Raw genomic sequence first — 16,285 nt, 5'->3', positions numbered from 1 at the left:
AAATCATGATCATCAAATTTTTCTAAGTTAAATTCATCAATTTTCACCAATAAATTTCATCGCATTTCTAGCTTTAATACATCATTCTAACACATTATCATCTAATACACATTTTCAAATTGAGCTCTCTAACATCACTATTCATCATATCAAAGTTTAGGTTTTCAAAATCAAATCATCACCATCAACCATTTAAAATGCAAGAACACTCACCCAAATGGAAGGTACAAGGCTCCTCCTAACTATACTCCACCATTGGAGCACTTGGAAGCTCCAAGAATACAAAAATTCCTCCCAAAACCGTGACTGTAATTGGCCAAGATCTCCTCACACACGCGATTTCAAGGTTCAAGAGTGGTACCAATGTGTTTAGGAGGTGTTTTCCAACAAGTTTCAAGACAAAAATCGTTGGATTTGGTTGAGATTTGAGTGAGTTATGATCCAAAGAAAAATTTGCATAAAGAGGAAGGGGGAAGGGGATGCTGTCGCGGGAAGAAGAGAGGGAGGAGAGAGAAAGTGTGTTAAAAAAGGTGAGTTTGACTCACTTAAGTCACAGGCGGGTCCCACACGCGTTTTAACTTTAATCAATCACCTAGTTTCAACCACAAATTCATGACCTACGTATTTTTCTTGTTCATGTCATATTTTTGTTTCCCAAAAATACTGATAAAATTTTAACGCTTATCGGTACAATTATACCGCAGTATTTTTACACCGGAAAATCACTATTCATCAATTTTTTCCAAAATGACTCAATTCCATCAAATTTCATCAAAATCATATTTCCTAACTTAAAAAAACCATTTATAACTCATATTTGAAACCTAGAGCTCAAAACTCAATCGACACGTTTTACGGTGCAATCGTACCGCGGTATTTTTACCCGCGAAAAACACTATTCACTAATTTTTCTGAAACTTGCCTGTCCACTTAATTTTTCGTTCTGAACCCATTTCCAGGGTTATTTTTACCATCTGAGACCTTCTACTCAATTTTTATCTTCCTAGGGTTGCGTGTTGGCTAATTACCGTTTTGCCCTTTCTTTGTATTTTGGCCTAATCGTTAGGATTTTCACTAATCCATCACTTGATTGCTCACTTAATATTTTAATTACTTGATTTAAAATTGTGAGGTGTTATATGCATGAACCCGGACTTGGTAAATTTATCATAATCCTTGTGATCTAGGGATAGACATAGGGTAATTATGCAATCTTTAAATTCTTGATCTTAATGCATGTTTTCTTCGAGAATAATCGGGGAACTAGAGTTCTTTCAAAATCATATGGATTTAGGGTAACAAGGAATTGAGCCCTAATTAACTTAGAAAGAAATGATTGGCATTATATTAAGAACGGATTCTTGACAATTTAATTCATTGCATATAGAGGAAATTGGGGGAAGTCGAAACCTTTACTACGCTTGTTTTTAAATTCTTAATGAATCATCTTTTCAATTGCTTTCTAATTTTGAATTTTAATTTGCATATTATTAATTGTTTTTAATTTCACTTCTCTTCATCTCCTTCTTTGTTGTCCAACTAAATCGTTGTTAGCGAACTAGTGCTTGAAAATCAATCCTCGTGGAAACGATCTCATACTCAGTATACTTTTATTACTTTTACGATCGGTGCACTTGCCGAAGTCGCAACAAGTTTTTGGCGTCGTTGCCAAGGATTGAGTCCTTCAACATTAGAAGAAGTTATAAGCAATCTAGATTGGACTTTTTACTTTTCTGCAATTTAAATTTTTTGTATAATTTTATTCTATTCTATTTTTTATTTATTTTTTTATTTTTATTTTTTTTTTTTTTTTTTTTTTTTAATTTTTTTATTTTTTTAAATTTTTACTTTTTAAATTTTTAACTTTTAAATTTTATATTTTTGTTTTATTTTATTTTATTTTATTTTATTTTTTTATAATTTTTTTAAATTTTTAATTTTTAATTTTTAATTATAAATTTAATTTTTTTTTTCTGCATTTTCTGCATTATGTTATTTTCTGTTTTCTATTTTTTGCATTTTCTGCATAATCTTTTACTCTTAGTTTATGTGAGGTACTGTTAACCCACGATCCTTGCAGTTTGATCATGAGATAGAAAAGACAGCTAGAAAACTCAGAAAAAGCGCAAAAGAAAGAAAAGCAAAAGAAGCAAAAGCATCAAGCTCGACGGAACCAAAGGAAGAAAATATGGCTGACAACAACACGATTCAAAATCCTCCCAGAACTTTGGGAGATTACATAACTCCAGCCCGAGTTCTGCAGACGGCGATTATTGTTAGACCCAATGTGGAAGCTAACAACTTTGAGCTCAAGCCAGCACTGCTGCAACTGATTCAAAAAGATCATATCGCTGGAGGAAGCACTGAAGACCCCTATAGTCATCTAGAGAATTTCTTGCTCTACTGTGACACCTTGAAGATGAATGGAGTCTCACGTGAAGCCATCTTGCTCAGACTCTTCCCATGTTCACTGAAGGAAGAAGCAAGAGGGTGGTTGCGGTCACTGGCTCAAGGAAGCATCACCAACTGGGATGATTTGGCGACCAAGTTCTTGGCCAGATTCTTCTCAGCTTCAAAGATGGCATGGCTTAAAGCATAGATCATTGCTTTTGAACAAAAAGAAAGTGAATCATTGTACGAGGCATGGGAAAGGTTTAAAGGACTACTCCGGAAGTGTCTCCAACATGGCATTGAAGCTTGGGAGAAATGATGAGTTTTCCTCCAAGGAATGACGCTGAACACAAGAACCTTGGTGAATGCTGCATCAGGAAGATCCTTGAAAACGAAAACTCCTGAGGAGGCATTGGAGTTGCTGGAATCTCTAGCTTCCCAGGAATTTGATAATTCTCCAGTACCACAGAGTAGAGCAGGTGTTATGAAGCTAGAAGGATATGATGCATTGTTGGCACAAAATGAGCAGATTTTGCAAATGAACCAGAAGCAACAACAACAGTTGGATGCCCTCACAAAGCAGTTCACAAACTTCCAAGTCTCTTCAGTCAATACTCCTCCAGTTAGTTATGGAATTTGTGCAAGTGCTCATGCTACAGAAGAATGTGATTTAATGAGAGAACTTGAAACTGCTGAAGTCAACAGACTCTGGTATGATCAGAAGAACCAGAGTAATCTTGGGAGGAACCAGTATGGGAATGACTACAATCAAGGGTGGAAGAATCAGAATCAACATCCAGGATTCAGTTACAAATCCAACCATCAGCTCAACCCTCCCCTTCCAGTGCAAACACATCCCCCACAACAAAGTAACACTTCTGAGTGGGAGAAAGCTTTTGCACAGCTATCCAAGACCACTTCTGATTACATACAAAGTGAAAATGCTTTCAGAGAGGACATATATGCTTTTATGCAAGAAACTAGATCAACACTCCGGAATCAAGAAGCTTCCATAAGAAATATGGAAACTCATATTGGCCAGTTGTCAAGGCAATTTGCTGAGAGAGTTAAGGGTACCTTTCCGGGAGACATTGTCATTAATCCTAGAGAGAACTGCAATGCAATGACCACAAGAAGTGGGACAATGATTCAGCCTATAGAGAAGCAACCTGAAGAAAAGAAGAGAGATATGGAGGCATCGATTGAAGAAGGGAATAAAGAAAAGGCAAATGATACTAATGAAGTTGACAAGGGCAATCCTGAAAAAGTTGAAAGGAAATTATTTAAGTGGGAGAAGAAGAAAGCTTTAGAAAGGCAAGATAAGCCTTTAGATCTCTCCCCATATGATCAAATCCCTTATCCTCAAAGATTAAAGAAAGAGATTCAGAAGTAGCAGCATTCAAAGTTTCTAGACATATTCAAGAGGTTGCAGATCAACATTCCTTTTGCTGAAGCTTTAGAGAACATGCCCAATTATGCAAGGTTCATGAAGGATCTGTTATCAAGGAAGCGTAAGTTGCCAGAATGTGAGACAGTAAATCTGACGGAGGAATTTAATGCTATCATCCAAAAGAAGTTACCTACCAAAGTCAAGGATCCAGGGAGCTTCAGCATTCCATGCACTATAGGCAAAGTGGAAGTGGACAATGTTTTATGTGATCTTGGAGCTAGCATCAATGTCATGCCACTCTCCATGATGAAAAAGCTGGGGATTACTGAAGTGAAGCCCACAAGGACGATAGTGCAACTGGCTGACCGCTCTTCAAAGCAAGCTTATGGCATCATTAAGGATATACTGGTAAATGTAGACAAATTCATCATCCCTGTTGATTTTTCATCCTTGATATAGATGAAGATGCCACAATTCCAATGATATTCGAAAGACCCTTCTTGGCAACTTCAGGAGCGCTGATTGATGTACTTAAAGGTGAGTTGATCTTACGGGTAGACGGAGAACAAACAATATCCAAGTTCTTTGACAAAGAAGTTTCTCCACATGTAGCTCAACTGAAAGATCAAGTCTTCTATATTGGTGAAAGGAAAGGTGAAGAAGAGCACAATGAGGAGTCTTCTCAAGAAAATAAGTCAAAAGTTAAGATAGAGAAGCCCAGTAGCAAAGGAAAGCATGTAAAAGTCAAGTTCAAAGTTCTTGAGACTACTTTACCTCATCCATATGCAGAAGAGCACTATGGTAGGACACAATTTCTGAATGATGGAGCTTGGTCATCACCAAGGTCATGCTTTGAGCAACCATGATCACAAGTTAGGTACGTCAGGCTCGTGACGATAAACAAGCGCTAATTGGGAGGCAACCCAACACTTTACTATTTTTAATTTTTATATTTTAGTTATTTCACTTTTAGTTAATTAAATAAGAAAATAAAAAAATTAGATAGAGACCAAGGTGATTAAGTGATAGTTGAAAAAGAGGACCACCAACCTTCCAGTCTGAGCCTTATGATGGATCCGAGGAGGAGGATGCCTATGACGCTGCACTGAGAGGGACCAGCACGTTTCCAACCACTGAGGGCCAGGATGATGATGATGATGCTGGAGAGGATACCGTCATGAAACCCACCATTGTGTGAGATACAGAGGACGAGGAGAAGCTTGATGAATGATCACTTTAGCTATTTTCATTTTGTTTATGTTTTCTTTTCGATTATTTCTTTTTATTGTTATGGTATGAGATAACCTTATGATGCAGTATGGTATTTCAGCACTGATGACTGATAGTTTTGATTGATGTTGTTTCAGAGGAATCCACTAGTTCTTAACTCTCAACGCGATTTTTTTATATTTAAATCAGTTGTTGGGGACAGCAACATTTAAATCTGGGAATGGGAAATGCGTAGTTCATCAGTGGGTATCGTGTTAGTATATGGATGTCCTAGAGACAATATTTTGATTAGATTAGGACATATGTGGACCTTTTTATATTGTCGCAAATAAATAATAAGCACTCTTTATCCTGTTTCATATTTTGTCTCAATATTATTGTTAATATATTATATGAGTAACTGGATAAACCCCTTGGAATAAAATGGGTATCTCTTGAGTATCTGTGATAAGATCACGATCATGAGAATTTAAGGATACCAGATGTTTATTCCTAATTTTATGTTCCTAGTCTAGAGACACTGAGAATGGGGATTAGTAATCTCGGGTGAGACTAGCACGACTTATCTACTTGTAAAGACCTCATGAGCTACAGATATGGGGATGTCTTACCTAAATTCGTGGGTGGACCTATAAGGGTATAGCTCGCACTGAACAGACCCACAAAGAGACTCTATGAGAAAATCTTACAAAAGTATCATTAGAGCAGTCTCTTAATATTTGAGTATGTCTTTCCTTAGACCATAAGTTGTCACCTAGACAGTGTTCTAGAAGGCATGTTTTGATTGTATACCTCGTCTGCCTGAAACATGGAGACTCATTGGTATACATTTGGGCATGTCCTGAAAGAGCACAGGCCCAGGGTGATAAGCTGAAGGAATTCGTCAAATCTCTGTAAGGGATTAGGTTATCTGTAAACCGGAGAAATCGGGATGACATTTACAAGACTCGGGAATCTATGCATAGTAAAAGAGATCATGAGATGATTTGCCTTTAAAGTCAGTTAATTGAAGATTCCCTATTTCGAATTAAAGCTTACCCTAAACCGCAAGGGTTGATACGTATCCCCACCCTAGGTTTAAAGAGAAGGTAACCGAGACGAAAGGAAATACATACAGTAACCAAATATATGTAATCGGATGATCATGTCATTAATATCACTAGTTCTGGGGCAACAAAGCATTGCTAGTACTCTGTGTTGCCATTAAATGGGTTGTGGGCTTGTGGGCCCAAGCCCATTTAGGTCAGTGGCTATGTTGGGCCTAATGGGTCACACACTAACACCTTATTCTCTTGATGATATAGCATTAAAGGTATTGGGCCTAATATAGGTTCTTAGCCATGGAAGAAGTTTGGAAGCCCACCTAAGAGGGAAAGGGCGCATGGTAATTGTAATGGGCTTTGATGGTCCAAGACATTATTAATTAATTTAATTAGTTAAATTAATTATCAAATATTTAAATTTAGAATTTGAGTTTAGAATTTAAATGTTTGAACGTTTGAATTTAAATGTTTGAATTCGAATTTGAATTGGCTATGAAAAGTTGTTTCATAACAAAAGGATAAGATAAGATCTTGTTGGAACAAATCCCTAGTATCAAGAGGAGATATTTGAGCATCATCCAAGGTTGTTTGCGGCGCTGATTTGGGTTGTTATGAGTGTCATTTAGTCAACCAAATAATTTCCAAATCAGATTTGGTTGGTTGAGAGAATAAGTGAGTAAGTTAGTTCAAATTTGAATGCAACTACTCAATGTATTTGGACTGCATTGTGGACCAAAGGGGCGCACCAAAGCATTGCCTCCTCCGTCATCTATTGAACGCCTAGCCAGCCTTCTTTGTGGTGTTTAATTGGTGGCTTTTCAAGAAGGGTTCTTGCATCTTGACGTAGGGTGGTGTGGATCAACATTAGAGGGTTTGAACCCTTTCAAACCTTACATTGATCACCTTGGAGTTTTAATCACGAACAAGGTATATCATTACGTCCTAAAGTACATATCTTGATTGGCATGTGTGTTTTCGTTTTTGAAAAAATTTGTTTTCATCATCACATGCCTACGGCCTTCAAGGCCATTTTCTTTCAAGTGGTATCAGAGCCCGGTTTCTTTACTAGCGGCGGGTGATGATACTTTGTTTGTGAAATTTGTTTTCTCACGGTCAAAAGTTCTTTAAAGAGGTTAAAGATTGATTCTTTGCATGTGGATATAAATTTCAATACTTTAAAATGTTAAAGATTGTCTTTTATGAACTTGATTAATATGATTATGATGTTCATATATCTACGTGTACTCATGGTTTAGTTTCTTTATAATTCTTTGTGAAAGTTTTCAAAAGAAACATTTTTTTGAAAAAGGAATATGATTCTACCATGATGTGAATATTCAAATGCCTGGTTTTCTCCATGATTTTATTTCAAGATTCATGAAATGTTCATGGCATATCTTGATCACATGAATAAAATTAGGGTTCTTGATCTTGATTTTGTGATCTTGATAATTTTGGGCTTTGGTTAGATGAATTGTTCATGATCATAGCATAAATTTTTGTGATAAAATTTCTCATGCATGTGAATCTGTGGTTCGGCCATATTGTGATATGGTTGTGTTTATGGTTTAATTTATGTGTTCTTTGAGAAAGAATTTAAAAGGATTTGAATTATGTATAATGATACAAAATTCGGCCATTTTGGAAAATTAGGAGATTTTGAAATTTTGATTATTTTTTGATATTCTAATTGTTATATTATCAAGATATATGTGAGAACATGTGTAATATTTGATATTTTGTGCTTGCAAGTTGTCTGACTTTTCAGGTGCAAATTGGAAGGGGATAGTCGTGGTGCCCAGATTTGAATTTCAATTTTTTTTAATTTTAAATTAAAGGTGTAAATTTGAATTTTAAATTTTGTATATTCATTTGTCCCTCCAAAGATGTTTTTGGAGTTTCTTTAATTATTTTGTAATTAGAGAATTAGGTTAGTGGCGTTTAGACAACACGGAGCCGTGGCTTAAGAAGCAAGATGGACGAATGCACGAGCACCATGACCGTCTCAAATAAAATTGTTTTATATGCTTGTATGTTTTTAAACGACTAGTATATATGAGATAGTGTATCGCGGATGTATGCTTTTATTTTTTTAAACGACTAGTATGCATGAATTGGACAAATCGCGTTTGTTTGTATTATCGTGCACGTCCAATTACGACTAGTGTAATCCGATAGATGTTTGACATAGTTTACGACTAGCATGATAATAATACATATGCGTTTGATGAGACTTAGTAAACCCTAAGTAAAAGGAACCCTTAAAGGAATTAATTATTAAGTGCATGATCACCTCCTACCACCAATATTACTCAAACCTCCTCTAAATAGTGGTGCTCCACAACTCAGTTGGGACCCACTGTTCCATTGAGTAAGAGTAGTATTAGAAGTGTTAGACACTTAGGGTGCTGGTTAGTGCTTAACTGAGAACATGAGTTGCAGGCTCAGCCGGGCTCATGTGCTTAGGGTAATAGTGCTAGGTTGGTTGCATGAGATGCACCACTGTGTGATAAGGAGTTGTCAACCTAATGTTAAGAGAGGGTATGAGATACTGTTGATAAAGATCAACCCATTATTTAATTTAATCTTGCGGTCTCAGACGAGGGTTAAAATAATTAATCGCACTCTTAAAATCTCACTAAGGTAAAATCTAAAAGTAGAACAACCCTAAGTCAAAGTTTAAGGGTCGTTGACTTAGATAAAATAGTGGGAGGGGCATATTATTTAAAGTCTTTAATAATTTGCTCTTATTACACGAAAATATATATTAATTCATCTATCTTTACATTTTTCAGTTTTTAGTATGACTAATCCACTGTCACTGCGCTCAATACTCGATACGAACAAATTAACCGGTCCTAATTTTATGGACTGGTATAGGAACATCAGAAATGTTCTGCGGGCTAAAAAAGTTGCTTATGTCCTTGACACTGCTTTACCTATTGCGCCTAAAGAAGGGGAAGATGGGTTCGCGAAATTTGAATTCGAGGCCCACAAGCAACACATGGATGATAATGTGTTAGCTTGTTGCATCATGCTGGCATCCATGTCACACGAGCTGCAGAAACAGCACGAGCATATGGATGCCCCCTCCATTATCCTTCATCTCAAGGAGTTGTATGATAAGAAGGATAAGCATGAGAGGTATAAGACCTTTAGGGAATTGTTCATATGCAAGATGACTGAAGGCATGTCTTTTAACTGCCATGTCCTAAAGATGATAGCGCTTATTGAGAAGCTAGAGGGTCTAGGCTTCATAATGGATGCTGAATTAATTAATGACTTAGTTCTATCATCACTTCCTCCTTTTTTTCAGTGAATTCATTATGAATTACAACATGCATAGGATGCTTGTGAGCTTGCCAGAGTTGTTAAGTATGTTAACAACTGCTGAAGTGTCTATCAAGAAGGATAAGACAACAAGCTCCTCTGATTGGTGGGCCTAAAAAGGCCAAGGGTAAGGGCAAGGAGCCAGCAAAAGGCAACTCCCTTAAGCCCAAAGGAAACCCCAATAAGAAGAAAGGCAAAAAGAAAGGTAAGAGTGCACCCAAGGACAAAAGCGATGTTGTGTGCTTCCATTGTGGCAAGAATAGCCATTGGAAGAGGAATTGTCCAGACTACCTGAAGAGTGTGAAGGACAAGAAGCATGGTGATGCTTCTACTTCAGGTATTTACACGATTGAGATAAATTATTCTTGTGTTAATCTGACTTCATGGGTATTGGCTACCGGTTGTGGTTCTCATATCTGCAATGTGTTGCAGATGCTTAGGAGCCCTAGAAGATTGGAGAAGAATGAGGTGGACCTCCGCGTTGGCAATGGAGCAAGAGTTGCTGCTTATGCTGTTGGAGATACCGACCTCATTTTGCCTACAGGCCTTTGATTGCATTTGAATAATTGTCTTTATGTTCCTAGCATTTCTAGAAACATTATTTCTATTTCTTGTTTAGAACAAGATGGTTTTGCTTTCACTATTAGGGATGGTACATTTTCTATCATTTCGAATGATATTGTTTTTGGTACTACTTCTTTAATAAATGGCTTATATATTTTGGAAATGGGAACTGAAGTGCTCAATGTTGATGTGAAACGACCTAAGACAGATAATCAATCTTATCTTTGGCAATGTAGACTCGGGCACATAAACGAAACAAGATTGTCTAGGATACATGCAAATGGATACCTAGATTCCATGGATTTGGAATCCTATGGACAATGTGAATCTTGTCTAGCTGGGAAAATGACTCGTCACAAGCCCAAAGGACTTGAGAGTCATAGGGCTAATGAGTTATTAGAACTCATTCACACTGATGTATGTGGCCCGATGTCTATAGAGGCTAGAGGAGGATACTCCTATTTCATTACCTTTACTGATGATAAATCAAGATTTGGGTATGTATACTTAATGAGATATAAATCTGAAGCTTTTGAAAAATTCAAAGAGTTTAAGAATGAAGTAGAGAAACAGCGTGGCAAGATGATTAAGACATTGCGATCAGATCATGGTGGTGAATATCTGAGCCATGAGTTTCAGGATTATCTGAGAGAAAATGGAATTATCTCGCAGCTTACTGCACCTTACACAGCACACCAAAATGGTGTCTCCGAAAGGAGAAACAGGACCTTGTTAGACATGGTCAGGTCTATGATGAGTGAGACTCAACTTCCAAAATCGTTTTGGGGATATGCCCTAGACACAGCGGCATACCTTCTAAATAGGGTACCGTCTAAATCTGTTCAGACCACACCATATGAGATATGGAATGGTAAGAGACCCAACCTGAGTTACCTCAGGGTATGGGGATCGCCAGCATATGTCAAATCGTTGGCATCAGACAAACTTAGTGCTTAGAGTACTAAATGTCTATTTGTGGAGTATCCCAAAGGTACTAAGGGATACTAATTTTACTCCATGAATGAACGCAAGGTGTTTGTGTCCAAGAATGTTGAGTTCCTTGAGAAGGATTTGATCTCTCAAGGAGCCAGTGGGAGTAAGATTGATCATGAAGAAGTTCAAGGACCACAAGAACAGATTGAGGAACCCGAGTTTGCTCCGCAGGCGACGTTCTCCAATGCAGAAGTAAACACACAACTCTGTAGGTCTACTAGGGTCATCTATCCACCCGAGAGGTATGGGCTAGTGATTGAGAATCAACAAACCGTCGAGGATGATGAACCTAGTAACTATGAGGAGGCGGTCAAGGACGTTGACTCCTCTAAATGGCTTGAAGCCATGGAATCTGAAATAGATTCGATGCATTAAAACAAGGTATGGACCTTGGTTCCTAAACTGCAAGGAATAGTTCCTATCGGTAATAAATGGGTCTTTAAAAGAAAGACTGATGCAAATGGCAACGTTCAAACCTACAAAGATAGGTTGGTTGCGAAAGGATATCGTCAAAGACAAGTAGTTGACTATGATGAGACTTTCTCACCAGTTGCCATGATCAAATCTATTAGGATCATGCTTACCATAGCAGCATATCACGACTATGAAATTTGGCAAATAGATGTCAAGACCGCCTTCCTGAATGGATTCTTGAAGGAGGAAGTGGACATGACACAACCTGAAGGTTTTGAAGCCAAAGGCCAACAGCATATGGTATGCAAACTTCAAAGGTCAATATATGGGCTAAAACAAGTATCAAGGAGTTGGAATATCCGTTTTGATGAAGTCGTTAGGAGTAACGATTTCATCAAGAACGAGGATGAACCTTGTGTTTACAAGAAGGTTAGTGGGAGTAATGTCATTTTCTTGGTACTTTATGTAGATGACATATTACTTATAGGAAATGACATCCCCACATTACAAACAACGGAAGACTGGCTTTCAAAAAGCTTCACCATGAAGGATTTGGGAGAAGCGTCTTTTATACTTAGTATAAAGATCTATAGAGATAGATCCAAGAGGCTGTTGGGTTTATCTCAATCCACGAGTGTTGACAAGATGCTAAAGAGGTTTATCATGGAAGGGTCGAAAAGGGTTTTCTTCCCGTCATTCATGGGGTACATCTTTCCAAGGCTATGTGTCCTAAGTCACAGCTTGAGAAGGATCGCATGAGTTGAATTCCATATGCTTCGGCAATTGGATCCATAATGTATGCCATGATATGTACGAGATCAGATGTCTCATATGCTTTGAGCATTACGAGCAGATACCAGTCAGACCCTGGAGAAGTTCACTGGACAGTAGTCAAGACCATCCTTAAGTACTTGAGAAGAACTAAGGATGCGTTTCTGGTCTATGGCGGGGTTGATGAGCTTTCAGTGAAAGGATTCACTGATGCCAGCTTTTAGAGTGACAAAGATGACTGCAAGTCACAGTCAGGATTCCTATTCACCTTGTGAATCAACGACAGAAGCTGAATACATAGCTGCTTCAGAAGCAGCTAAGGAGGCCGTGTGAATCAAGAAGTTAATATCTGAACTAAGGTTGGTTCCAAGCGTGGATAAGCCCACACAGTTGCTTTGCGACAACGTAGGAGCCATTGTGTAGTCAAAGAAACCTAGGTCTCATCAAAGATCTAAGAACGTGCTCCGCAGATATCACCTGATTAGAGAAATCATTGATAGAATGGATGTAAATATAGATTATGTTCCCACAGATGATAACCTAGTCGATTCTCTGACAAAGGCTGTTTCTCAGAGAAAACATGATAGTCATTATAAGGCTTTAGGTATACGACTTAGGTTAGATTGGCTCTAGGCCAAGTGGGAGCTTGTTAGTATATGGATGTCCTAGAGATAATCTTTTGATTAGATTAGAACATATGTGGACCTTTTTATATTGTCGCAAATAAATAATACGCACTCTTTATAATGTTTCTTATTTTGTCTCAATATTATTGTTAATATATTATATGAGTAAATGGATAAACCCCTTGGAATAAAATAGGTATCTCTTAAGTATCTATGATGAGATCACGATCATGAGGATTTAAGGATACCAGATGTTTATTCCTAATTTTATGTTCCTAGTCTAGAGACACTGAGAATGGGGATCAGTAATCTCGGGTGAGACTAGCACGACTTATCTACTTGTATTCGGATACAAGGTAAAGACCTCATGAGCTACAGATATGGAGATGTCTTAGCTAAAGTCGTGGGTGGACCTATAAGGGTATAGCTCGAACTGAACAGACCCACAAAGAGACTCTATGAGGAAATCTTACAAAAGTATCATTAGAGCAATCTCTTAATATTTGGGTATGTCTTTCCTTAGACCATAAGTTGTCACCTAGACTGTGTTCTAGAAGGCATGTTTTGATTGTATACCTCGTCTTACTGAAACATGGAGACTCATAGGTATACTTTTGGGCATGTTCTGAAAGAGCACAGGCCCAGAGTGATAAGCTGAAGGAATTCCTCAAATCTCTATAAGGGATTAGGTTGTCTGTAAACCGGAGAAATCGGGATGACATTTACAGGACTCGGGAATCTATGCATAGTAAAAGAGATCATGAGATGATCTGCCTTTAGAGTCAGTAAATTGAAGATTCCCTATTTCGAATTAAAGCTTATCCTAAACCGCAAGGGTTGATACGTATCCCCACCCTAGATTTAAAGGGAAGGTAACTGAGACGAAAGGAAATACATACAGTAACTAAATATATGTAATAGGATGATCATGTCATTAACCTAACTAGCTCTGGGGCAACAAAGCATTACTAGTGCTCTGTGTTGTCATTAAATAGGTTGTGGGCTTGTTGGACCCAAGCCCATTTATGTCAATGGCTATGTTGGGTCTAATGGGTCACGCATTAACACTTTATTGTCTTGATGATATAGCATTAAAGGTATTGGACCTAATAAAGGCTTTTAGCCCAAGAAGAAGTTTGGAAGCTCACCTAAGAGGGAAAGGGCGCATGGTAATTGTAATAGGCTTAGATGGTCCAAGACATTATTAATTAATTTAATTAGTTAAATTAATTATCAAATATTTAAATTTAGAATTTGAATTTAGAATTTAAATGTTTGAACGTTTGAATTTAAATGTTTGAATTCGAATTTGAATTGGCTATGAAAAGTTGTTTCATAACAAAAGGATAAGATAAGATCTTGTTGGAACAAATCCCTAGTACCAAGAGGAGATATTTGAGCATCATCCAAGGTTGTTTGCGGCGCTGATTTGGGTTGTTATGAGTTTCATTTAGTCAACCAAATAAGCTCCAAATGAGATTTGGTTGGTTGAGAGAATAAGTGAGTAAGTTAGTTCAAATTTGAATGCAACTACTCAATGTATTTGGACTGCATTGTGGACCAAAGGGGCGCACCATATGGCTGGCCATATGATGGTCATTAGTTCAGAATTTTGACTAGGTTTAGACCTAGTCTCATGAGGATTAAAAGATAGGTTGTTGTTATCAAAAAAAAAAAAAAAGATAGGTTGTTGGAAAAATTTGAATTGCAACAACTCCATCTTTTTCTTCCTTGGTGTGCGCCACTTTGATCAGATTTTTAAGTGCAAAATCTGACTTGAATGCTTAGACTCTCTCATCTCCTTTGGTCATCCTTTTGTTAGGTTTTTCTTAAGAGAGTTTTGAAGAATATCCTAGCCACTTCTCATCAATTCCATGCGCCACTTTTGTGAAGTTTTAAGCTGAAAATTTCACTCATCTAAACACATGAACCTTGCCTCCTCCTTCATCTATTGAACGCCTAGCCAGCCTTCTTTGTGGTGTTTAATTGGTGGCTTTTCAAGAAGGGTTCTTGCATCTTGACATAGGGTGGTGTGGATCAACATTAGAGGGTTTGAACCTTTTCAAACCTTACATTGATCACCTTGGAGTTTTAATCATGAACAAGGTATATCATTACGTCCTAAAGAACATATCTTGATTGGCATGTGTGTTTCCGCTTTTGAAAAATTTTGTTTTCATCCTCACATGCCTACGGCCTTCAAGGCCATTTTCTTTCATATCGCTAAATGAACCAGAGAACTTCATGAATATACACGGAACATCCAGCTAGTACAGGGAACTATCTCAACCTTTTTCTTTTCTTTAATGCAACATTTTTTTTTTAGAAATTGAAATTAATTTTTTAGAGTTTTAAATAATAATAATCCCAATCCATTGTTTTGTGAAAATCTGAAAGTTTTACTCAGCGCTTTTAAATGGAAGATTGGTAGGAAATTTGATCAGTGATTTGATTCAGAGCATGATGATGCACCTTCTTAATTTTTCATAATGAGCATCAATGTAATGATTTTCATGATTCATTGAATATTCTCTTTAGTGATGAAATTTTTTGAGATGAGGAATAGGAAAATTATTGTGCATTCATAGCCGTGAGGTTTTGAGTCTATACAGAAAATTTTTATTCAGAATGCATCCCACTGTATAAATGACTCTAGAACTTGCTTTGTTTCTTGCTTGGATTGGTATATGATATATTCTATGGATATGAATGAGGCATGTTCTTTCTTTAAACTAGATGGCCAAATAGCCAACCATTGCTGACATTCCTTAGTTAAACCCTTTTGAGCCTAGGCCTGTTTATTTTTTGAAAACCTATGAAGATGAATAAGCCACTTCTCAAATAAATCCTCACCTTAATTGAAGATTAAATTTCAGATTTGAAGTAAGGAGTAGATGTAAATTGTGGTTACACAAGTTTTTGATGTATAGAAGTACAAGTAAAAAGGGCAAAGCCAAAGGAAGAAAGATTGGTTAGAACAAAGAAGAGTAAAAATTACTCAAGGAAAGGAAAGGAAAAGAAGTGAAAATAAAGAAGTGAATGTTCTTATAAAAGAGAATGACGAAAGAGAAAAAAATTCCAAAGGAAAAAGAAGAAGAATGAACGGAAAAGAAGAAGAAAAGTTGTCTACAATTTGTTTGACAAATTACACTTATTCCTCTTTGAATCTGAATTTTAATCTTGAAACTCGTTCCCAAAAGTTTTCCCTTCCTTCAACCAGGCCAAGTTATAACCCTAATCAAGACCTCTTGATCTATTGGATATGTCACAAGAATTGTAGAGAGTGAGAATATAAGCAAACCTATGGTAGTGTTGATTCAGTGGAAGAAGAGTAAAACACCAGCCCTAAACAATCGAGTGTGAGTGAAGTAAATTCCTAGTGAGGGAGTGTTTCAGAATTTTTTTCTTATTCTTGATCTTAAGAAATTTTATTGCAAATTTTAACTGATGAATTATGAATCTTGTTGATTAATGTATCATTCTTTAGAGTCTGAATGCTCTGTAATCAATTCTCTGATTGAATCCTTCCTATC

The 16,285-nt window shown here is 37.0% G+C and overlaps 1 protein-coding gene and 1 non-coding gene across 2 annotated transcripts; one reads left to right on the top strand and one right to left on the bottom strand.

Annotated features, from left to right (window-relative positions):
- Positions 1–2,584: 2,584 nt before the first annotated feature.
- Positions 2,585–2,691, bottom strand: LOC133298504 (small nucleolar RNA R71). The gene has a single exon (XR_009749814.1). It is a non-coding gene; the product is annotated as a small nucleolar RNA R71 (small nucleolar RNA).
- Positions 2,692–3,877: 1,186 nt separating this feature from the next.
- LOC133298499 (uncharacterized) lies at positions 3,878–4,240 on the top strand. Its single transcript, XM_061497797.1, has one exon. It carries the CDS (start codon positions 3,878–3,880, stop codon positions 4,238–4,240), a length of 363 nt encoding a protein of 120 aa, XP_061353781.1.
- Positions 4,241–16,285: the final 12,045 nt, after the last annotated feature.

This window comes from Gastrolobium bilobum, unplaced genomic scaffold, assembly GCF_033153095.1.
Source record: "Gastrolobium bilobum isolate Gb01-03AN ecotype WA unplaced genomic scaffold, APGP_CSIRO_Gbil_v1 utg2403, whole genome shotgun sequence".
In the NCBI taxonomy this organism is placed as follows: domain Eukaryota; kingdom Viridiplantae; phylum Streptophyta; class Magnoliopsida; order Fabales; family Fabaceae; genus Gastrolobium; species Gastrolobium bilobum.
This window is presented reverse-complemented; position numbering and strand designations above follow the sequence as displayed.